Source organism: Trichomycterus rosablanca, chromosome 16, assembly GCF_030014385.1.
Source record: "Trichomycterus rosablanca isolate fTriRos1 chromosome 16, fTriRos1.hap1, whole genome shotgun sequence".
Taxonomy (NCBI): Eukaryota; Metazoa; Chordata; class Actinopteri; order Siluriformes; family Trichomycteridae; genus Trichomycterus; species Trichomycterus rosablanca.
The window spans coordinates 10183571-10209001 of NC_086003.1; the positions used below are offsets into that span (position 1 = coordinate 10183571).

The following is a 25431-nucleotide window of genomic DNA, read 5'->3' on the forward strand; positions in this document are numbered from 1 at the left end:
CTTTTACTATACTGCAAATGGTGATGCAACTAGATTTAATCTACTTTAATGGTCTGAACAGACCAGACATCAGTTTTTGCATATTTCTCAAGTCACTCACAATGCAATGTTTTTATGTTGGGAAGGCTTACAAATATTAAGGATTTTCAAACTTTGCAATAAAAAATCGTAACAAATGCATCACATATTTACAAATGGATATTGGCAAGGTTCCAAGCATCCTGAAGAGCACACATCCTATAACATTTGATGGATTTTATTGAACTAACTTTTGCAAGGTTAGTGTTTTTGCGATTGTTGACATTCTCAGAATAGCCTAAAAATTTTCCTTGCAGGAGACAAGATGCACTTACCATAGCCAACCACCATTAGAGAGGTAGCACATCGCTTGGGAATTCTCAGAAGAGTATCTTCAAATAACAGTTCTCCATTTGTGGACAAAGTCATAAATTATTTGCCCTAGAAGCTTCAATTTTTATCAACCAACATTATGCCTACCACTCCCAATCAGCTGGGGCAGTAGAAACATGTAATCAGACCATCACATTTAAATTGGCTTAAATCATGAGGTCTATCTGCCATCTGGCTGGGCGGCTGTATGAACAACCTTTGCCTGTTGTTCATACAGGGTTAGGAAGCCGAAGAGGGACCTCATAACTGATGCAATTACGACCTCTGCTGGCTGGTTGGTGTCTGCACAGAGTAGAGGGATCAGGGTGTGGCTCTCCATGCACAGGGCTGATTCACATAATCAGTTGTGCAGTTGGAAAAAATGCAGTTTGCTACTGCTCACGTATCGGAGGGGATGTGTGTCAGTTCACTCTCCTCAATCAGAGGCGGGGGTCAGCACCAGTAGAGAGGAAGCATAATGCAATTGAGTAAAAATTGGACGTGCAAAAAAAATTATGAGGTTTAAACTGGGTTCAAGTGCCGCTACTGGTGTAAATGGACATTGCTAACAGTTAAGTGGGGTTAAGCCCACAAGAAGTGCTGACTGGACTTCCTGTAAGGATAACTGGATAGCTTTGTAATGTGTGCAGAATGTGGTTTTGCATCGTCTTGCATGAACGTCCCTTAGCAATTGTCATCTTGATAGCAGCATATGTTGATTTAAAATCTTTTTCTGTAATAATGCTGCCATGTGGTAATGTAAATTACCTTTGCCAAAAGCACTGACAAATTATAATTTTGGAATAATTGTGGCATTTGTGGATGTAACTCTGTATTGTAGTGCTTGACAATGGTTTGTAAAAGCAATCCACTTGGTTATTTCAGCTACTGATGAATTTGCTGAATTTTCAGATGGAACTGCATAAAAAACAAAGATCATGGGTGTTCAGCTTAGGCTTGCACCCTTGCTCTTTAAACACTGAAATTGCTTTATTGAAACAGTTGTGACAGGCGTGTTGTAACTGATTTAATACAGCCTCTCTGCACAGTAAAAAAAATTATAAAGCTGCCAGGCAGTAGGAAGAGAAGAAGGACAAAGGTTTATGGATGGTGGTGAGGGCAGACATGCAGGTGGTTGAGGTGACAGGAGGATGTTAAGGACAAATCAAGATGAAGGTGAATGATCTGTTGTGGAGACAAAGACAGTTAAGACCCTAACAAATTTAACCCAATTCATGTTGTTGGACCTAGACTACTTGAATAAAGTTAAATCAGCTAAAGCTACTAAGAAAGTGCACAGTTGCACAAACAACTACTACTTTTTGAGCCATATACCAATAGCACAGAAATACAGAACAGCAAAATTGACGTCTTACACAGTGGCTCTTTACAGTGAATTTATTTCAACAGTGGCTAAAACATTTCCACATGCAAGAAACTAAATAGGTTCCGTAATAAGGTCAAGGGTCGGTGCTGTATCTTCAGGAAGTGTCCATTGTCTGCACGCTCTCCTCCAGCATCTCAAGTTGGAGTGGAGACACTGCCTTCGAAAGAACAGCTGTAGTGGCACGCTTGTACTTGTAGTCACCAGTTCTGCAGGGACAATAGTACATATAAATTGAGACTGTGAACAACAAATTGTTAATTGATTGTCAGTTAATTTTTTATTCTTGCAAACAATGTAGGTTAAAAATTTTTTTTTAAATACAAACCCCATTTTAAAGATATTAAAATCTACCAGTCTGAAAAGCCTTTTTAAATGCTTTTGATTTTTTTTTTAAACCATCTATTAATGGGAGGGGTTTTTAATTGTTGGCTCGACCCCTTATTTGAATTATTTGCTCCGCCCTGGATGCACGAGCAACCTATAAATCCGCAGAAGCAATTCCCTCCTTTATGCTGGATTCCCCAAATTCAAACCAGCTCAGGTAAAACTGCTGACCCTTTAGAAATTAATAAAGCATTTAGGGATGTTTATGCATCTCTTTACTCCTATGATCAGATCACCTATCGCTCCTGCTCTCAATAACTTCTTTGACAATTTGGATATTCCCACTGTCGATCGGCCTATTGCAGCAGAGTTGGAGCAACCAGTCATTATCTCGGACCCAGTCTTGGACCAAGTGGCTATCCATTTGAGTTGTATAAAAAGTTTTGGAATCGGATAGGCCCCTGACTATTTGACATGTTCAAAAAATCTTTTGAACCGTCATCTTCCCCATACTTTTTCCCAGGTCTCTATCTCTCTCCTGTTAAAAAAAAAAAAAGGGTAAGGACCCTTTGGCCTGCTCCTTTTAATGTCCAGTAAGTTTACTGAATGTTGACTTTAGGTTACATGTGAAGGGCCAACAGTTTTGATAGTATTTTATTCTTCCAACTAGCATCTTTCCAGATCAGACAGGGTTTATTCAGAACAGGTACTCCTTCAACCCTAGCAGAGTGGACATTTGCAAATCGTTTTAAACAAGCAGCTAACACTCATGAGGTCCTGATCTCTTTAGATGCAAAGTAAGCATTTGAAACTGAAATGAAACTACCTTTTTTGCACATTGGAGTGATTCATCTTCGGGAATGGCTTCTTGGATTAAACTACTTTATTCCACTCCGCAAGCCTCAGTCAGGACAAATATTCAATCTGAATATTTTTGTTTTTTACGATCTATAAGACAGGAATGCCTGCTAATGTTTGCTATAAGTATTAAACCCCTACCCATTGCTCTTCGACTTAATATCAATATTACAGGTATATTGAGAAATAAGGTACAGCTAAGGCTCTTCCTCTATGCGAATGACCCCTTTTTAATACACCTCCAATCTGACCATATTCATCCCTGCTGCTCTGGCAACTCCTCAATCTTTTAGTTCACTCTCATAAACTAAACCCAAATAAAAGTGACACAAACAAGGTTGCATAGACCTACCCTTTACACACGATACCTTTTAAAATAGCTTAAAATGACTTCTATAACTATCTGAGTGTCCATGTTACATGTAAATTTGTTGACTTCTGTAAAGCTAATTTTACCCCTTTGCTGTCCCTCATTTGGGAGGACTGTGAGCGGGACAGCAAAGAACATAATCTCTGGCTGCTCGAGTTAACACTTTGGTTACATGACAGGACAGGTAGTTGCAGGTTATACAAGATTCATCAGTTCAAGTCTTGTCAAACACAGTCATGGACAATTTTTCTTCACTTCAGGCTGTGAGAGGAAATCAGAGTTCCTGGAGGAAACCCACGCAGATACGGTAGGAACATGCAAACTCCACACAGAAAAGACAACCTGGACCGCTACACCTAGAAATTGAACCCAGGACCTTCTTGCTGTGAGGCGACAGTCCTACTCACCAAGCCTCCCCCAGGAAGGAGAAGACCTACATGTAGTTTTCCTAGACCTTGCCTACACCTTTCGATCAGTGCCTCATGAGAAACTGTGGACAGCTTCTTTTATGTCCCAGGTACCAAAGCCTACTTTCAGGACCTCTAGTTTTGTGTTACAGCACAACAGTACAACCATCTGGCAGCACCTTAAGAAAGGCATAATGGTGAGCTGTACCATCTTTTGCCTGGTATTTATAAGGCAATAAAGCTCAGTATTCTAGCATGACAATTGGTGGTTTGAGAGGAACATCTGAAGAATGCGTCTTCCTCCAATCAGGGCATTCATGGATGACATAACTACAATCCCAACAACAAAAGCATTCACTAGACGCCTGCTCTGTTAACTCCACGAAGGCATCAAATGTGCACAAATGGAGATTAAACCCAGCAAATCATGTCTCCAACATAAAAGGGCAGCTAACCAGTGAGAGGTTCTACATTAATGGCAATCTAATACCAACAGTCCTGAAGAAGCATATTAAAAGTATTGGACGATGGTACAACTCAGACCTCAGACACCCACCAGGTGGAAAAGCTTAGACTGGATAAAAATCAATGGCCTTAAAAAAACAACAACAACAATGCTCTTCCAGGGAAGCTGAAGCTATGGTGTTTGCAATTTGGCCTGTTGCCTCATCTCATGTGGCCAATCATCATCTATGAGGTTACATTATCCCATTTCGAGCGGCTGGACAGACTTGTGAGCGTACAAGTGAGTAAGTGGCTTGGTCTACAAAGATGCCTCAGCAGCAGAGGGTTGTATGAAAATAAAGCCCTCTCTTTGCCATTTTTAAGTCTGGGGGAGGAGTACAAAAGTACAAATATCTGACTGGAAATGACTTTCTCATGATCCTGTAACAAGAGGCACTCCCCTTACATTGGCAACAGGGAAAAAAGGGAATTCAGCTGTAGCAGTAGCAGAGGCAAAGACAGCCCTCAGACATTGAGATATTCTGGGGCACATGGCAGAGGGGGACTTGGGTTGGGGAAAAACAATACCCTGATGGCAAAAGGCAACTTCAAAGGAGCGCAAGCATCTGGTTGTGGAGGAGGTGCACTGCAGGAGAAAGAATCCAGGTGTGCCAGAGCAATCTCCCAAGCCCAGCAAGGCTGCTGGATGAGGTGGGATGGTATACAGATAAGAAAAAAATCCTTTGGAGTTAGCTGTGGACTATGGAAACCAACAAGCTAAGCATCATCGCCAGAGCCACATATGAGGTCTTGCCCTCTCCAACAAACCTTAATTTCTGGCTTGGTGAAGACCCAGCATGTCTCCAATGTGCAGCCCCAACAACACTCAAACACATCCCGGTGGGTTGCAAGAACAGCTTAACTAAAGGTAGATACAACTGGTGCCATAACCAAGTGCTAAGGTGCTTGGCCTCAGCACTCAAGCAAAAGAGAGTCCAATGCAGTCTTCCGTAACGTCCCAACTGCCTTCCCACATCCCTCACCTACGTCCGGACCTTTTCCTCTGGTCCAACAGTGCATTCATTTACAATACCAGCATCATCAACAACATTAGCATATGCTTATTTTCATGAGCTCATACTTTTACATCTGTCTAATCAATAATGTGTGCACACATGTTTAAGATAGCTTGGGAGTCTGACAGAATCTGGTGTTTCCCCATGGTGAGTAAAGGTGAGCTCTCACTGGTGATGTGTCTGGCGCCTTGACATCATCACACACTGGCTGTGGCTAAAACGGAAGAAGAAATGTGGGCTGCTGAATGATCACTCAGTCATGGCACGACACACACACACACACACAGGTCTGATCAGCCTGTGGTGTGCCAGCCTTAGCGGAGAGTGTCTTGTGATAAAAGACCGAAACACCCAATGAGGCAGGGTTACACAACTGATGATGTGTCGTGTGGTGGATACATCCCTGAGAGATCAATTTAAATCCCTCCCACTCTCACTCTCAAGTGGCTTCTCAAACAAGTTTCTCCAGTTTGTGAGGAGGACAAATCCTCCATTAAACCAAGCCTGTTATTACTAGCTAGTGGGTCACTTTATTGACTATAGAGTTATAGATATAGATATTGTTCGTGGATGGCTGACTGATATGAGCTTTTTTAGTATATGTTTTGCTTTTTACACAATGCCTTTTCATAATGATTCATTAAAGGATAAATGGTTAGATATTTATTCTGAATACTGGCAAAACATTTGTATGTTCTATTAAAATTCAATAATCAAAGTAAGTAATTAAAGTTATGACATGCAGAAAGTCTTTTTCTACTCCTTGTTCATCTTAGCATTTGTTCTTTACCTACCTGATACCCTTCTTGTTGGCCTCAGTGTGTGGTCTTAAGTAGTCTACCTTGCCTTTAGTAATCACACACAGGTCAATGTTGCTTCCAGAGCCCAGGTCGTTAAAAATACCTGCTGCTATTGCATCACGAACCAAATCCTTTGCCTCCTCTTCCTATTAGATATAAAACAAAATATTAAACATTTTCAGTACAAAAAAATAAAAATAAAAAAAAAATAAAAAAAATTCACCTCCATGTTGGGTCTGTATCGATCTTCAAAAACAGCCATAGCAGCCAGGGATCCTGAGCCTGACAAAACACAAAATCAACCAACATAACATTAACATAACATAAAATTACTCCAGAAGAATTTGTGGGATAATTGTAGTATATTTTTGGCTAAGGAAAAATGTACCCCCTCCCTTAAATGTATATAATTGCATTGTATGCATTAAGCTAATCTGCATTTTTCCATCTTCATAACATTGCCCAAATGTGGCCATTACTCACTTTCACAAAACATTGGTTAATGCTTAATGGTTAATTTCAACATTGAATACTGTAAGTCTGTTCACTTCGGTCTACCAGCTAAAACAACCAATAAGCTATAACACATCAAACACTCTGCATCAAGAGCCCCCAATTACAACAAAAATTGCACACATCACCACAGTTCTTAATCAGCTGCACTGGCTTTAGGTAAAATCTTATTTATATTTTGATTTGTAGGCTAAATGAGGAGTGATTAACACAGCATTAATGATAAGGGCATGGGTTCCACCAGTTGTTTACTTTTATTTTAAATTATTCCTGCTTGCCTTGCCTGTTATATATACAGTGTATCACAAAAGTGAGTACACCCCTCACATTTCTGCAGATATTTAAGTATATCTTTTCATGGGACAACACTGACAAAATGACACTTTGACACAATGAAAAGTAGTCTGTGTGCAGCTTATATAACAGTGTAAATTTATTCTTCCCTCAAAATAACTCAATATACAGCCATTAATGTCTAAACCACCGGCAACAAAAGTGAGTACACCCCTTAGTGAAAGTTCCTGAAGTGTCAATATTTTTTGTGGCCACCATTATTTCCCAGAACTGCCTTAACTCTCCTGGGCATGGAGTTTACCAGAGCTTCACAGGTTGCCACTGGAATGCTTTTCCACTCCTCCATGATGACATCACGGAGCTGGCGGATATTCGAGACTTTGCGCTCCTCCACCTTCCGCTTGAGGATGCCCCAAAGATGTTCTATTGGGTTTAGGTCTGGAGACATGCTTGGCCAGTCCATCACCTTTACCCTCAGCCTCTTCAATAAAGCAGTGGTCGTCTTAGAGGTGTGTTTGGGGTCATTATCATGCTGGAACACTGCCCTGCGACCCAGTTTCCGGAGGGAGGGGATCATGCTCTGCTTCAGTATTTCACAGTACATATTGGAGTTCATGTGTCCCTCAATGAAATGTAACTCCCCAACACCTGCTGCACTCATGCAGCCCCAGACCATGGCATTCCCACCACCATGCTTGACTGTAGGCATGACACACTTATCTTTGTACTCCTCACCTGATTGCCGCCACACATGCTTGAGACCATCTGAACCAAACAAATTAATCTTGGTCTCATCAGACCATAGGACATGGTTCCAGTAATCCATGTCCTTTGTTGACATGTCTTCAGCAAACTGTTTGCGGGCTTTCTTGTGTAGAGACTTCAGAAGAGGCTTCCTTCTGGGGTGACAGCCATGCAGACCAATTTGATGTAGTGTGCGGCGTATGGTCTGAGCACTGACAGGCTGACCCCCCACCTTTTCAATCTCTGCAGCAATGCTGACAGCACTCCTGCGCCTATCTTTCAAAGACAGCAGTTGGATGTGACGCTGAGCACGTGCACTCAGCTTCTTTGGACGACCAACGCGAGGTCTGTTCTGAGTGGACCCTGCTCTTTTAAAACGCTGGATGATCTTGGCCACTGTGCTGCAGCTCAGTTTCAGGGTGTTGGCAATCTTCTTGTAGCCTTGGCCATCTTCATGTAGCGCAACAATTCGTCTTTTAAGATCCTCAGAGAGTTCTTTGCCATGAGGTGCCATGTTGGAACTTTCAGTGACCAGTATGAGAGAGTGTGAGAGCTGTACTACTAAATTGAACACACCTGCTCCCTATGCACACCTGAGACCTAGTAACACTAACAAATCACATGACATTTTGGAGGGAAAATGACAAGCAGTGCTCAATTTGGACATTTAGGGGTGTAGTCTCTTAGGGGTGTACTCACTTTTGTTGCCGGTGGTTTAGACATTAATGGCTGTATATTGAGTTATTTTGAGGGAAGAATAAATTTACACTGTTATATAAGCTGCACACAGACTACTTTTCATTGTGTCAAAGTGTCATTTTGTCAGTGTTGTCCCATGAAAAGATATACTTAAATATCTGCAGAAATGTTAGGGGTGTACTCACTTCTGTGATACACTGTATATATATATATATATATAACAGGCAAGGCAAGCAGGAATAATTTAAAATAAAAGTAAACTATATATATATATATATATATATATATATATATATATATATATATATATATATATATATATATATATATATATATATATATATATATATATATATATATATATATATATATACACACATACACAGTGGTGTTCAAAAAAAAAAAACAGTCCAACATCATTAACCTGATAAATCACTGTTTTTAGTAGAAATGCTATTTCTACATAGCAAAAATTTACTTGAAAGTGTAGTAGAGTAATGAAAACAAAACAAACCCAACAATTAGGACATGCATGCCACTCATTCTGAGTAATTGAAGCATTGATTGAAAAGGGCTTGTTCAAAATAATAGCAGTGAAAGTTCAATTGGTGATAGCATTCATTCTGCAGAAGAACGGGAGTCAATTTTGGCCCTTATTTAAGGTAGGAGGGTGGCAAATGTTGCACAGGTTGGTCGTAGCGCATTTCCTTCTGAAATACTGGGTAAAATGGGTTGTTCCAGTCATTGTTCTAATAAACAGCGTACTTTGATTAAAAAGTTGATTGTAGAGAAAAAAACATACAGAGAAGTATCGGCAGTGTAGCCTAGTGGTTAAGGTACTGGTCCAGTATTCAGAAGGTTGCCGGTTCAAGCCTCACCACTACCAGGTTGCCACTGTTGGGCCCTTGAGCAAGGCCTTTAACCCTCAATTGCTTAGACTGTATACGGTCACAACTGTTAGTCGCTTTGGATAAAAGCGTCTGCTAAATGCCGAAAATGTAAAACCAAAACCTGAAAGATGCAGAAGGAAGCGTGGATCAAAGGTTCGATTGGATCAAAGAATAGCCAAAATGGCAAAGGTTCAGCCAGTGATCACCTCCAGAAAGATCAAGGAACATCTGAAGTTACCAGTAAGTACAGAAAATAATTAAGTGAAGCCAATTTACCAGCAAGAACTCCTTGCAAAGTCCCGTTGTTAAGAAAAAGACGTGTCCTGAATGGGTTAACATTTGCCAAGGAACACATTGACTGGTCCAAAGAGAAATAGCTCAACATTTTGTGGACTGGTGAAAGCAAAATTGTTCTTTTTCGGTCTAGTGGCCGTAGACAATATGTCAGACGACCCCCGAGCACTGAATTCAAGCCAAAGTACACTGTGAAGACAGTAAAACATAGTGGTACAAAATGATGATATGGGGATGTTTTTCATACCATGGTGTTAGGCCTATTTATCACATACGATGGATCATGGATCAGTTTAAATATATCAGAATACTTGAGGAGATCATGTTGCCCTATGTCGAAGAGGAAATGTCCTTAAAATGGGTGTTTCAACATGACAGTGACCCAAAACATCTTGGTTACAGACAAACAAGATTGAGGTAATAGAGTGGCCAGCCCAATCCCCTGACCTCAATCCCATAAAGAACTTGTGGACTGACATCTGAAACGCGTTTTGTTGAGGCAAAACCCAAAATTGCAGAAGAACTGTGGAATGTAGTCCAATCATCCTGGACTGGAATACCTGTTCAGAGGTGCCAGAAGTTGGTCGACTCCATGCGACACAGATCTCGGAAACAATTGTTCTGCCACTAAATATTAGTTCAGTAATTTAAAGTAAAGTGAAACCTCAAACATTTTTTTAGGTTATACATACATTTTTTGAGTTTTTAAAGAAAAATACTGGCACTGCTATTTTTTTGAACAGCCTAATATTCATTTTTCTGAACTTTCTGTAAAGGATGAACACAAACTGGCTAAATTTTGTTAATGTTTTGATTTAGAATTGAAAGTGTAGTATTTTCAGTGCATTTGCATTTATGGAAATAAAAGTTATTATAATGATTTTGTGCTTTATTCACTTTTTAAAAAATCACTGCTATTTTTTTTAAACACCACTGTGTGTACACACGTACACGCACGCACACAATGTCCCAATCACGTTTTTTTGTTCCCGATCCCGATCATTAATTTTGATCCCGATCCGATACAGAGTCTCAAACCGATACTTGTATTTTCTAGATATCGTCTAGATAAGAACTACATAATACTGTTCACACAGTGCACACTTCAAGTACATTACAGTTATTCAAATTAATCCAATGTATATGTTTAACAACTGAATAGCTCTGCAATGCTGTAGGAAAATAATTGCCTGCATCCAAGCTATTGCTTAATGTTCTTTTATTTTTTATAAAATACAAGTAAACAAACTTAGTGCAGCATTGTAGTAGTAAAACTAGAACACTCAAAATGAGTGAGATAATTACAGTTTCACTTTGAACTTTACATTCAAAGAACATAATTCTGTTTAATGCAGTGATACACTAAAAATGAACAGAAATCTCCACTCACAAGTGGTGTAGCAGCTTAACTTGAATATATAAAAAAACAAAACAAATAAGTTACTTAACAGCATTACAGTAAAACCTGAATACCAAAATAAAATGGAAAGTCACTCTTTTGTTATGAAGGAAAGCCAGTTCTTAAAGTGCTTGTATTGTGACAGTGGTTTGATGGACGTTTCTACGCAAAGTGAGTGTGTTTTGACCCTTTGGGGCTTCCATAGTGCATGGAATAGCGTGCTTGGCTCTAGCTGTCCGCTATTCGGTACTGTAACAGAAGAAGTGCTTGATACTGAGATGTCGTGTAACACATAAACTCGTAAAAGCTGTACGTTATTGTCCTGAAGTTTTCATACTCGGATTAAAAGATATTGTTTTGTAAACCAGTGTGATCCTTGACTCACACACCATATAAATAGTAAAATTCTACAGTAATGAAAGCAGCTCTGCTACTACCTCCTTGTGAAACGCTCACATTGCAGACAATACACTTCACTGCTGGACTTGTTTCACTTTCCAATTTAAAGTATTTCCACACAGCGGACATGCTGACGTAAAACAAAAGATCGGATTATGATCGGCATTAGTAAAGCCGATACCGATCAGTTAAAAAATGCCTTGATCAGCCCGATTCCGATCTTTGAGATCGGGACATCCCTAACTAACTAACTAACTAACTAACTAACTAAATAAATACACACAGTATCTCACAAAAGTGAGTACACCCCTCACATTTCTGCAAATATTTTATTATATCTTTTCATGGGACAACACTATAGAAATGAAACTTGGATATTACTTGGAGTAGTCAGTGTACAGCTTGTATAGCAGTAAAGATTTACTGTCTTCTGAAAATATCTCAACACACAGCCATTAATGTCTAATAGCTGGCAACACAAGTGAGTACACCCCACAGTGAACATGTCCAAATTGTGCCCAACTGTGTCGTTGTCCCTCCCTGGTGTCATGTGTCAAGGTTCCAGGTGTGAATGGGGAGCAGGGCTGTTAAATTTGGTGTTTTGGGTACAATTCTCTCATACTGGCCACTGGATATTCAACATGGCAGCTCATGGCAAAGAACTCTCTGAGGATGTGAGAAGTAGAATTGTTGCTCTCCACAAAGATGGCCTAGGCTATAAGAAGATTGCTAACACCCTGAAACTGAGCTACAGCACGGCGGCCAAGGTCATACAGCGGTTTTCCAGGACAGGTTCCACTTGGATCAGGCCTCACCAGGGTCGACCAAAGAAGCTGAGTCCACGTGTTTAGCGTCATATCCAGAGGTTGGCTTTAAAAAGACACATGACTGCTGCCATCATTGCTGCAGAGGTTGAAGACGTGGGAGGTCAGCCTGTCAGTGCTCAGACCATACGCCACACACTGCATCAACTCAGTCTGCATGGCCGTCATCCCAAAAGGAAGGCTCTTCTGAAGCTGATGCACAAGAAAGCCAGCAAACAGTTTGCTGAAGACAATAGTCCAAGAACCTGGATTACTGGAATGCCCTGTGGTGTGACGAAACCAAGATAAATTTGTTTGGCTCAGATGGTGTCTAGCACGTGTGGCGGCGCCCTGGTGAGGAGTACAAAGACAACTGTCTCTTGCCTACAGTCAAGCATGGTGGTGGTAGCTGCATGGTCTGGGGCTGCATGAGTGCTGCTGGCACTGGGGAGCTGCGGTGCATTGAGGGGAAACATGAATTCCAACATGTACTGTGACATTCTGAAGCAGAGCATGATCCCCTCCCTTCGGAAACTGGGTAACATGGCAGTTTTCAAACACGATAACTACCCCAAACACACCTCCAAGATGACAACTGCCTTGCTGAGGATGCTGAAGGTAAAGGTGATGGACTAAACCCAATTGAGCACCTGTGGGGCATCCTCAACCAGCTCCGTGATATCATGGAGGAGTGGAAGAGGATTCCAGTAGCAACCTGTGCAGCTCTGGTGAATTCCATGCCCAAGAGGGTTAAGGCAGCGCTAGATAATAATGGTGGTCACACAAAATACTGACACTTTGGCACAATTTGGACACTGTGGGGTGTACTCACTTGTGTTGCCAGCTATTTAGACATTAATGGCTGTGTGTTGAGTTATTTTCAGAAGACAGTAAATCTATACTGCTATACACTGACTACTCGAAGTTATATCCAAGTTTCATTTCTATAGTGTTGTCCCATGAAAAAGATATTATAAAATATTTGCAAAAATGTGAGGGGTGTACTCACTTTTGTGAGATACTGCATATATATATAATTTTTTAACATTTTAAGCTTTTTGGCATATTTTCAATAAACATTGGCCAATTTAGGTCAGTCTATTTTATTTCATTTTAATAACATTTTGCTATGGGCTGTTTTTAATGTCCATTTATTTGCGTGAGTGTGACAGCTCTGCTTTAAACCAATCTCCCAAATTGTGCTAACTACATTGATTAAATCGTTAGTGTCTTCATCATGTCTAACTAACCCTTTCCAACATGCTAAAGTAAAACTGCTCCCTGCAAAAACAGAACACTTGCTGACAAATATAAATTCATTCCTTAGACTTGGGTATGAACATAAATTGTGCAGTTATTGAACCAACGATTAAGAAATCTAATTTTGACCGATATGTGCCAACTATATTATTTTTTTTGTGGAGATAAAAAAGCCTTGATAATCATGAAACATTTCAATTAGAGGTTAGAACCAACCATAGTACTAAACTGCATTATCTAGAATAGTAAATAATCTATTAATATCTCCTAATAATGGATGTCTCTTTTCTTGTTTTATCAGATCTTAGTGCTTTAAATAATGTTTAGATAGAGTATGGTGTTCCACAGGGGTCAGTATTGGGACCACTACTACTTACACTCTTCATGCATTATAAACATATCAATTTCCACTGTAATGCAGACAACACATAGCTGTATTCTTTGATAAGGTTAAGGAATGTGTAAACAAAATAAACAACTAAATGTCATGGAACTTTCTAATTCAGATGAAATGGAGGAAACTTGAAGGACACAAGACCACGGGAGACAGGTCTAATCTGCGGTTAAATCTTAACAATGTCTGCAATAACCTAACCATAAAGTTATAAATGCATTTTTTTTGTACAATTGAGCTGGTATGACAATGTCCCTCTTACTGAATACTCTGGTAGATCCACACACAAGTTCTACATCAAAATGCAGCAGCTTGAGAGATAATTAGAAAGTTTGAGCATATGAGTCCTATTTTGTCATATCTGCACTGGCTGCCAACAAATTTTTGCATTAATTAGAAAATCATTTTATTAACCTATAAATAGGGCCCTACTAAATTCACAGAAAAATTTGCTTAATTTCACAGATCTCATTTAAAAAAACAAAACAAAAAAAAACAAAAAAAACCCCACAGATTTAACTGATTTTTAAACAAAAGTGCCACATTTCACGGCAGTCATTAAAAACACTTGTAAATTGAATTATAGCATCAATGGAAGCTACAATACACAGCAAAGCATACCTTAAAATACTAATTCGTGTTTTGACACAAACCACTTTGCGTCCACAGAATTGGTTGGGAGTTTTCCAAACTCAGTTACGAGTCGTGTTTTTAGCTGCTTTAGACTTCGACATCTTGGACATTTTGTCTAACAGATTGATAATGTAACCAAGCGTCTTTACAGTTTGTCGAGTTTATAAAGAAAGAAAGAAACTGTACATAGACAAACTATGGGGAGCATAATACTTGTACTGGCTTGTTTTTTTAAGCATGGCACAGAGATGATCATGAGTGTAGAGAAGCACACTTTTCCATTGACTATGGAATCCCCATGGGACAAAATGCACTCAATACGTAAACACATATTAAACATTGTCAGCACACTAAAAAAGTCTGTTACACTACCTTAATAGCTGTATGATTGATAGGACCACCTCATTTCATACACTACGTGAATGAAAATTTGTTAAACCGCTAAAAGGAAATTTGGAATTTCACAGCAAATTGCATTTTTCACAGGAAACTGCAAATTGCATATTTCACGGTCTGTGATACGATTTTCATGGCCATGAATTAGGTAGGGCCTTACCTATAAAGCACTAAAAGACCTGGCTCCACAGTATCTGAGTGAACTTAATGAGCACTACAACCCAGCACACTTGCTAAAAGCAAGTCAAGTTGATGTACAACACATAGGGGTGTAATTAAAATAAATAAGGCAGATAACCCACCCATGGTGACGAAGGGTAGCTTATCTGTTGAGCCATGGGGGTAGATGCTGTACAGGTGAGGACCACTGCAGTCAACCCCACCCAACACCAGTGCTGCTCCAATATAACCTTGGTATCTACAAATATAAACACAATTTAGACAAATTATACATATGCAAAATGCTTCCTAAAAGTATTTAGACAGTTACACATTAAAGGTAATAAAGTTTCCGCACTTTTAGGAGTAGTAATTGGTTATGTCTGAAAGAGAGCTAATAGTCTGGATTTAGTGCCATCTGATTTCCACCTTTTTGGACCGTTCAAAGAAGCTTTAAAAGGGAAGAAGATTTTCATGTAATGATATTGTGAAAACAGTGGTGCATCAGTGGCTATGAGCTCAACCAAAAACATTTTTTGCTGATGGCATTAAAAAGTTGGTACAACGCAGGGATCAAACTTAGGACCTTCTTGCTGTAAGGCGACAGTGCCACCCAGTGAGCCACTGTTCCGGCCCTTTGTTTTTGAAATTTTTAAGAGAGTTTAAAAATAAGTGTGGAAACTTTTTGAAGAACCCTCATAAAAGAAGACCAAAGAACCTCTCTGAACTGTGTAATAGCATTCATAGCAGACCTGTTTTTGGTTGTCTTATTATATGACCATTTTTGCATAAAGAAACTGGGTTTCATCTCCACCTTAATTCTTGCAGCAGTCTCCCTGTTCCTGCAGTTAAAAATCCCTCCCACAGCATGATGCTACCACCACCATGTCTTACCATAGGTATGGTATTGGCCACATAGATTGCAGGGCCTGCATTTCACTATACGGTGTTTGTTCTGGCTAAAATGTTAAATATGCTCGAAACAAATAATTTTTATATGCAGTTTTTAGCAAACTCCAACCATGTGCCTTTTACTTTACACTGGCTTTAGTCTTGCTACTTTGTGCCATAAAGGCTTAATATAAAGAGTGCTGCAAAGATGGTTGCCCATCATCTCTGCACAGGACTTAAACTCCTTTAGAGAGACCACTGGGTTTTTTCTTACCTCCATTATTAAGACCTTAATTCGTAGTTTGGCTGGACTGCCACTTCAGAAAGATTCAAGGCTGTACCAAGCTCAATTTTATTAAGCTATTTAGATCACTGTGGTCTTGCAAACATTCAGGGTCTTAGAATGTTTTATAGCCTTGTTCTGATTTATGCATTGCCACAATTTAATCACAGAATACCCCATCTCTTCCTTTTAGTTATGCTGTAATAAGGAAGGACGCCAGAGTCTTATGCTACTTTGCACATCCAACATACTAATAATGATTTGGTTCATATAATTTTTTTTACCCCAAGGTCCTTCTGACATGAACCTTCTCACCCACCTGAGGCTAAAGCCTGTAGGTTTGAGGCTGCCATGCCAATGATCCTTTTCCTGCTAGACTACGGGATGTAATGGGGAATCTGCAGTGTCTGCACTCCCATGACCAAAAACCTCACTCTACCACATACTGTACTGAAGGACAGTGAATTTGTATTTAACTTGTGTAATAATGCACTTTATACATATCTAGTATTTGGTTATTTTATCAAATCCTCCAATTTGTGTCACCCGAGGACGGGTGCCTGTTCAGTCTGGTTCATCTCAAAAATGTTTCCTTGTAATATTTAAAGAGTTTTTCTTTGTCACTGTTGTTAGGACTTTCGTTTTCTAGTTCTTTTATTGGGTTGTATAAGGTTGCTGTGGGTTGTTGTGGAAGACAGTATATTTTGAGAGGGAAACCCTCATTCTCTCCCATTCCCTACCATCACTCCCATCCACTCACTCACCCTCAAAATTATCGCCGAAAACCACTAAGACAGGGGGATCACTATCTCATATGGAAATCATTAAGCATCACGGTCCTGTTTAGTCTTCCTAACATCGACATTAACACATTTTTAGAACAGAGTCCCATGTCTTGTGGAAGCGAGCTGAGGTTCCCCTAAGGGAATAGTGTAGTTTCTTAAGTTTACACTAGATTTACTGAATCCATTGATCATTTGTTGGAGGAGAGGCACACTTCCATTTAAGTTAAATTGCTCACCTTTACCACTTCACTAGAAAAGTGGTAAAGTGCCTGGCGTAGACAGATGACAAGTGAACCCAGCTAAGTAGACCACGAACAGATAGTCATTTGGAATGGGCATGTGAACTGAAGCTCTCTGAAAGCCAAATTGCTTTCTAAAGTGAAGCTAGATCTTGATTCTTGTAGTGACAACAGATAGCCCTTTTCCACTGATGCGGATCCGGCTCCGTTCTGTGAACTTGATTTTGAACAGGTTCCGCGTGTTTCCATCAAAAAATTAGAGGTTCCAGACAGCAAACTAGCATTCCAAATCTGGCACCGCAGAATACTTGGTTTTTCAGCATGAACCATGACGTCATCTGTGGGCGTGTGTAGAGGTATGGGTGCACAAGAGAAACTGTAAAACCGCGTCTGCGCCACACTTTCATTTTTTAAAAGTTTACCTGATTAAATTTTGATCCAGTTTGCTGCTGATATTCACTGATATTTTCAAAGAGATGAACTGTGTGATATGATGTGGTAAAAGTGACCCGGACAGAACGAAAAATGCTTAATGAGAAAAACAAAGCGTAACATGGCTTGTTGTACTAAAACAATGACAGATGAATTTGGGCAGTACAGAGCACTTATAACCAGTAATAACGGAGAGAAATTGGGTGTTTCTGTGTCGTACTTTTAGTACATTAAGCCACGTTACGCTTTTTTTAGGTGAAGCTTTTTCAACTCTCCCGAGAACCGGATCCAGAACCACCACACGTGAAGTTAATACGGCTAAACACAGATAGAAGTGTTGTATTTTAGACTGGGTTTAATGGTTATTTCACACAAATGGATGTTCTTGACGTGGAACTTTAGTGATGTTTTATCGCTCAAGCAGAGCGCTGAGCAAATCGGCTGTTTGCGCCGAGGGTCGAGGTGAGAGGGAAGTGCAAAATGCTTCTCACGTCAATGAACTAAAGAAAACAACTGCGACAAACACGTCTACGTCTTCTCATTACCAATAGTTGAGCGATGCTTTTTGCATAAAAACTAACATATGTAACAACAGCACAAATGCTCGCACTAAATCGACAGCTCTGCCATCACATCACTACTCTTTACTCTCATTGTGTAATGCCCACCGTTGACGCATGCTTGGTTCCCAAAAACTGGTGGAAACGCGGGTCGGTTCACTACAAATCACCAAGGTTCGAAGAAACCTGAACAGAACCGGAGTAGGGTGGCGCTATGTAGGCTGATTTGTTGGACATTGTAGGCTAAAAGTTGAACATTTGCCAGTACATTCATGGTAGTTGTGCAGCTCAGAGGTTAAAGTACTGGACTGGTAAACAGTTCAAGCCTCACCACTGCCAAATTACCAGTAATGGGCAGCTTAGCAAGACCCTTAACCCTCAATTGCTTAAACTGTATTTTGTCACAAGTTGCTTTGGATAAAGGGTCTATCATAAATGTAAATGGGCAGCACAGTGGCTCATTGGTAACACAGAAAGAAGTTCTGGGTTCGATTCCCAGGTGGAGTGGTCCGGGGCCTTTCTGTATGGAGTTTGCATGTTCTACCTGTGTCTGCGTGGGTTTCCTCCGGGCACTCCGGTTTCCTTCCACAGTCCAAAGACATACAATGAGGTAAATTGAAGATACAAAATTGTCCATGACTGTGTTTGACATTAAACTTGAACTGATAATTCTTGTGAAACCAGTAATATGTCCCATCATAAATATAACCAAAATGTGTAAAAACATGCCACTAAAATCCTAATAAATAAATAAATGAAAATGTTGTTTAAAAAAAGCAACTCTAGTGCAAATTACATATCTGCAATATTTTTAAAATAAGAAATATACTTTGTCAATGATGCTGAAAAATTGATTCATGTATCCGTGTTGTGAACACCAAGGTTAGATTACTGCAATGCCATTTTCACTGAATGTTCATGCAGATCCATTTACAAGCTCCTATATAGCCTATAAAGCACTACATGGGCTGACAACAGTATTTAAGTAAACTAACTGAGCACTACAACCCAGCACATTTACTGTGTTCACAAGGGGCAGGGCTACTTACAGTTCCTAGAAATGAAAAACTCAAACTCTGTCTCAATCTTCTGGACCAGATTAAAAGGACACTTATTTACCTAGTCTTTACAAACCAGTAAGTTCTCTCTTTTAGTTAAGATGTAATAATTAGGGGGCAGAGTCTCATGCAAGGTTTCTTCCTTGCCACTGTTGCCCTTGGCTTGCTAATCAGAGGTTTTTGCTCCTGGAATCTGTAGAGCTGCTTTGAGACAATGTCAAACGTAAAAAAGCTACATACAAATGAATTTGCCTTGACAGTGTAAGTAAATGGGTCAGTGTGTGATGCTCTGGGAGGAACTGGAACCTTGATCAGTGTCCAGTGTTCTCAAGTAGGCTCCTGACAAACTACAATCCTAAGCAAAATTAAGCAGTTACCAAAGATTAATGATTAAATTAATTATGCAGAAACAGATTCTTATACACAAAAGGCTTGTTGTTTACCTAAAGAGCATCTGCTTAAGCAGGCGATTGGCAGTGGCTACCCTTGGAAGGCGGTTGGTGGAGAGTAAATGTAACTCCAAATTAGATGAGATCAGCTGAGTTGTCATCTCAGTGTCTGCTGCTGTACCAGCTCCACAACAGCTATTAAAACACACGCATGTACTTAGTAAGTTTTGGTAAAAAATTTATCAGCAGCTATAAAATTACACATGCAAAATATCACATAAAATAGAATGCTTTAGAATGCTCACTAGATGTTAGGAGAGATGTAGTGGATCTTAGAGCAGTTCTTATCTGCGACTACCATTCCTTCTGTTGCTCTAGTATCTGCTCCCAGAACTACTCCATCCTGAAAGGGCATATGAGAAAAATCTAATCACAAAAATGAACACAATCCTAAAAAAGATAAGTCTTTGTAAGCAAAAATGGGTTGTGGCTATCTGTAAATCACCAAATCATTAAGGACGAGACATAATATGGCTTTGTATGTTAACGTTTTGACACTCAAAATCTTCCTGATCACTGATATTACTGACATCCAGGTTTGCAATGCTATTGTAATTTGGTACACAATGTCCAAGTAGGGCTGGATGATATACCAGAATATATATTTTGATCATGTGACTTTACATATCCCAGAGGTCACTTCTGTAGAAATGATTTTGTTTGTTCCTGATACTACATTATACCTGTCTTTGTCCTGTATCTACATTGACCTGTCTTTGTCTTTACAGGTCATTACTCATTTTTTTGCAAAGTGATGAACTCACCCTTGCTTATAAATGAGTTGTCTTCCATATATACATATACATATACATATACATATACATACATATATATATATATATATATATATACACACCAATCAGCTATAACATTAAAACCACCTCCTTGTTTCTACACACATTGTCCATATTATCAGCTCCATTTACCATATAGGAGCACTTTGTAGTTCTACATTTACTGACTGTAGCCCATCTGTTTCTCTGCATGCTTTGTAAGCCCCTTTTCATGCTGTTCTTCAATGGTCAGGACCCCCACAGGACCACCACAGAGTAGGTATTATTTAGGTGGTGGGTCATTCTCAGCACTGCTGTGACACTGACATGGTGGTGGAGTGTTAGTGTGTTGTGCTGGCATGAGTGGAAAAGACACAGCAGCACTGATGGAGTTTTAAACACCTCACTGTCACTGCTGGACTGGGAATAGTCCACCAACCAAAAATATCCAGCCAACAGCGCCCCGTAAGCAGCGTCCTGTCACCACTGATGAAGGTCTAGAAGATGACCAACTCAAAAAGCAGCAATAGATGACTACATCTACAAGGTAAAGGAGTGTCTAACAGAGTAAACAGTGAGTGGACATGGTATTTAAAAACTCCAGCAGCAATGCTGTGTCTGATCCACTCATACCAGCACAACACACACTAACACACCACCACCATGTCATTGTCACTGCAGTGCTGAGATCATCCACCACCTAAATAATACCTGCTCTGTGGTGGTCCCGTGGGGCTCCTGACCATTGAAGAACAGGGTAAACAAATAAAATTTTGGATTTGACATTACATTTTGATAAAATCTGTATTATGTAGATGATAAGACGAGAATTTATAAGTAGGATTACACTGTGGAAACCGTCTTTTCAAAACTAATATATAAGTATATGTATAAAAGGTCACTAAACAAGCCAATGTATTTTTGGATTAATCGGTTACAAATGTTTCTGAACAGCCATGCTAACAAAACAAAAAAAACAAAAAAAAAAGAATTTTTGCAAAATTATTTGTTTCTACAAATAAAAAGTGAAAAGAGAAACTAAATCTTTTACCTTATACACGACCCCACAAATTGTTGTTCCAGTTTTGCGAGCCAAGGGGAAGCTACAACCAAGCTTGGCTTCTAGTAAAGCATTCCTGTTAAAAAAATAAAAATTCACACAGAAATGTAAGCTTTTTTTTGGTATGGCCTAAAGTTGGGTAACAACATGATTAAACTATTGGAAACTTAATAACAACCATTAATTGGCTTCAGCTTTGGTGTGTTATAGAAACACCACCTAGAGGTGTTTTCAGTGTGGTTTGTTTGTTTATCTGGATTTTAACATCATGTTTTACACTTTGGTTACATTCATGACAGAAACAGTAGTTACTCATTACACAAGATTCATTAGTTCACAAGGTTATATTGGACAGTCATGGACAATCTCCAATTCACCTCACTTGCATGTCTTTGGACTGTAGGAGGAAACCAGAGCACCCAAAAGAAACCCACGCAGACATGGGGAGAACATGCAAACTCCACACACAATGGACCCGGACCGCCCCACCTAGGGATCGAACTCAGGACCTTGCTGTGAGGCGACAGTGCTACCCGTTCAGTGTGTTGCAACCTTGGTAAAAACTAAGCAGATGTCACAATTTCATTGCACATAAAGGGCAAAAGAAACAATTATGATTCTGAACTTTTTTGCTTTTTTGTTTGTTTTTGTTTTCTACTGGCACAGTCACCAAGTTACAATTTTGTAAAGCATTAAAATGTAACAAAGCAAATAAAATTTTCCTAAATACTTTATTGGTTCTGTATTGCTATAACTGGAGCTACACTATGTGGACAAAAGTATTAGGACACAACTTTTAATAACTGAATTCAGGTGTTTGTATACACACATGGCAAAGGAACTGACCCAATCTGCCCCTTACCACGCAGTCCACCAATCCCTTCTTATTCTCCCATATATCGATGGATTTGTGTGCGAGGTGGTTTTGAGCACAGAAAGCCATGCACTACTCTCTGCGCTCCTATATTTCTGTACAGGCACCCTGAGCAACCAGGGTCTTTACACTGCTTTAAAGACCCCACCCATTTTAAATAGTCTTTTCACAGCAGACTAGAGGCCAATTTTGTCTGCTACAGGCACTTGCCAATTGTGGCTGCTAGGCAGCGGCCAGCCAGCCATGGTACTACTGAAAAAGTTGAGGTGTTTAAAGACACGGCAACTCAGCCACAAAGTTGCAGACCATGTGAAGAGCATGGTTGCTCTTTAATAGCTAAGGTGCTTAGTTCATAAAAGTTGCCAATGCTCTGTTGACTTAATAACTGAGCTCTAAACCTCCTCTGGCATTCACATCAGCACAAAACTAGTTGCTGGGAGCTTTATGGCATGGGTTTCCAGGGCACAAAGCAAGGTTAATAATGCTTAGGTTGAGTATGTTTGGTTTGGAAGAACTTGAGTGGTACACACAGAGCCCTGACCTCAACCCCAACAAAAAGTGGGTACCAGTACCGACTCCAACAGAACCTTTTGATTTCGGCCTATAATTACTAACAATTACACAACAGCACAAACTGTTAATTTTTGATCAAGGCAGTGTTCTGACTAAAAAATTAAACTAAGCCTGAACAAAAAAATGTAACAATAAAATGCTATTCAATAAACATTCAAACATATTTCTAAATAATGCAGACTAAATCAGATGCTTTATACAGTTTGAAAAAAGTGTGATGCAAGATTAGTCTAGATTCAGTGGCTATTTACTGTGTTAGTCAAACCTCATTTTTAAAAGAAATAAAAAAGGTCCTTTCTGTGCGGAGTTTGCATTCACTAAGTTGTTCAAGTATTTTATGCATTAAATGTTAACAGATTTCAACAGTCTGCAACACACTTGGGACAAAAGCATGTTTACCACTGGTACATTATATTCCCTATTAGTTACCTATTTTGCAAGTTAAAATGTAGCCAGTTCTTGTGATACAAGACTTCAGCTGCTTAACAGGCATTGTCCGATTCTCCTCTTCATGATGTGCCATACAGACCTCCTTGGAAAAACCATCACCTTGATGAGAGTATATATCTTCCTAAAATACCAACACGCACCTCTGCGTCAATAGTATCTTCACGCATAGATTCATCTGACCACAACACACACTGAGATGAGCTCAGGCCCAGAGACCTTGGCATGGTTTCTGCACTGGCTATATTTATCACAGTATCATGATGGCTTATCATGCAATGCTATCTGACTGCTTGAAAGCACATTCAACAGTGGTTTCTGGAAATGTATTTGCAGTCTTGCCTTGAGAAATGTCCTTTTTTTGCACATTCAAAACATGCTGTTATAGTTATATAGTTATTATTATTATAAGAAATTATTTACCTAAACTTCCAAGACATTAATTAGCTCTATTAAAAATCAGACTCTACATTTTTAAACATTTAATTCACCCCCCCCCCCCACACCGCCAATGCAATTTGGAATAGAAAGTAGTGTGTCACTTAACCACGCCCACTCAACAAGCAGCACCGGCTCAACAAACGTGTCTAATTGAACTGGTGCTCAGCAGTTATTTTAAACTATTTAAACACTTTTCGGTTTTAACAATGTTTAATAATGATGTTCTATTTCTCTGTACCTTTTACTATTTAATAGGCTTCAAAAGAATAATAATTACTATATTGTAAAATGTAAAAAAATGATTCGAATAACGACCCCATGCCTTTGTTAGTGCTTTTGAGAAAGCAGCGTTGCTACTGCTTTTTATTATCTCTCATAAATCATAAGCTTATTTTTTTTATCTTCGATACATTTGCGTTATTGGTAAATACATGTGTGTCAACTGAGTCTGACATGCATGTGTAATTTAAAGTAAAACTAATAAACTTACCGGTAATTAAAAGTTCTATAAAATAATACATTTTGATAATGAACAAATGTCGAAAGTGAATCACTACTTTAATATGCATTGTCTATTAAATGGATTAACATTTCACGATTGACTAAAAAACAAAACATAGTAAACAGCTTGATCACAAAGGGACTACACATTGACAAATATGGCATAAAACTCAACACTCCGTTCGTAAGGCTTATACGTGACCACGTTTATCTAAAGCAACTTTATGGCAATACATAATAATTATTCCCACCGGACACTAAAAATATTTAAAACAAAAAAAAACCATATAGATTTCTAAACTCAGACAAATAAAAATGATGTAGCTATATGCCATTACGGTTTTCACATTTTCACAACTGTTTCAATGAAATCTGCTGAATCATTTCTGCAGAAAGCCATTGCACATTTTATAGACGAATCAAACCTTTTATTAAATAAAATAGCTAGACGCCTTTACCGTATGAGAAGGTAACGGACGGTACTATGTATAATTCTGCAGTTTACATACCTTTTACAGTTTTCGAAACTGAAACCTCCGCGAGAAGACACAGACACGGCCGCCATGACTTAATCTCTGTTTCCGGGAAATGTAGGCCAGCCGTCTTTATCGTTTTGCCAGTCCTGCTTCTTCTTCTTCGTCTTTCGTCTTCGATTTACAGGGGGATTTTAGCTGTTCTAGCTGCCACCTATTGCTACCATGAGTTTTAAAAAAGGTAATATAAAAATCCCTCATGTTTGCAGCTGCATCATGCAAAATTAATAAAATGAAAATTTCTTGATTTTTATTAAGTTTTACATTTATGATCAATAACTGTACCTACACTGTATGACTTTTATTTTGTAATGCAATTGAAGTAAGTAGCGTGTGTCACTAGGTATTACTACAACCAATAGTATATTAAAATTTACATTTTTAAGTTATGTTTTACATTTTGATTTGTTACAACAGTAATAAACACGGTTTATTACTGTTCCCATACTATGGTACATGTCACTTGGTACTACAACGTCTATCATATTAACATTTACATTCATTATTTTTAAATACTGTATATTTTCAATTTATTTTTACTGTACCCATATTTTATTGTTATACATATCACTGTGTAAGTTCTACTATATTTGATGTAT

General features: G+C 39.1%; 1 protein-coding gene across 2 annotated transcripts; it reads right to left on the reverse strand.

Moving 5' to 3' along the window:
• Positions 1–1773: 1773 nt before the first annotated feature.
• psmb7 (proteasome 20S subunit beta 7) lies at positions 1774–24914 on the reverse strand. Of its 2 annotated transcripts, none has more exons than XM_063011391.1 (8): positions 24809–24914; positions 21455–21539; positions 19876–19973; positions 19625–19765; positions 15077–15192; positions 6280–6338; positions 6160–6202; positions 1774–1983 (listed from the first exon to the last, which is right to left on the reverse strand). In XM_063011391.1, the coding sequence occupies exons 1-8, from the start codon at positions 24862–24864 to the stop codon at positions 1829–1831; spliced, it is 753 nt and encodes a 250-aa protein (XP_062867461.1). In that variant the 5' UTR covers positions 24865–24914; the 3' UTR covers positions 1774–1828. The 2 variants fall into 2 exon arrangements, with proteins under 2 accessions (XP_062867461.1, XP_062867460.1); XM_063011390.1 differs by having other exon boundaries at positions 6051–6202.
• Positions 24915–25431: the final 517 nt, after the last annotated feature.

Bases quoted from the DNA above. Each gene is read 5' to 3' on its own strand.
- psmb7 (XM_063011390.1), bottom strand. From the start codon at position 24,864: ATGGCGGCCGTGTCTGTGTCTTCTCGCGGAGGTTTCAGTTTCGAAAAC. The intron at 19,766-19,875 runs GTGAGCATTCTA...GTGTTTTAATAG, and splicing joins TACATCTCTCCTAACATCTA to CTGTTGTGGAGCTGGTACAG. The intron at 6,203-6,279 runs GTGAATTTTTTT...TATATCTAATAG, and splicing joins GATACAGACCCAACATGGAG to GAAGAGGAGGCAAAGGATTT.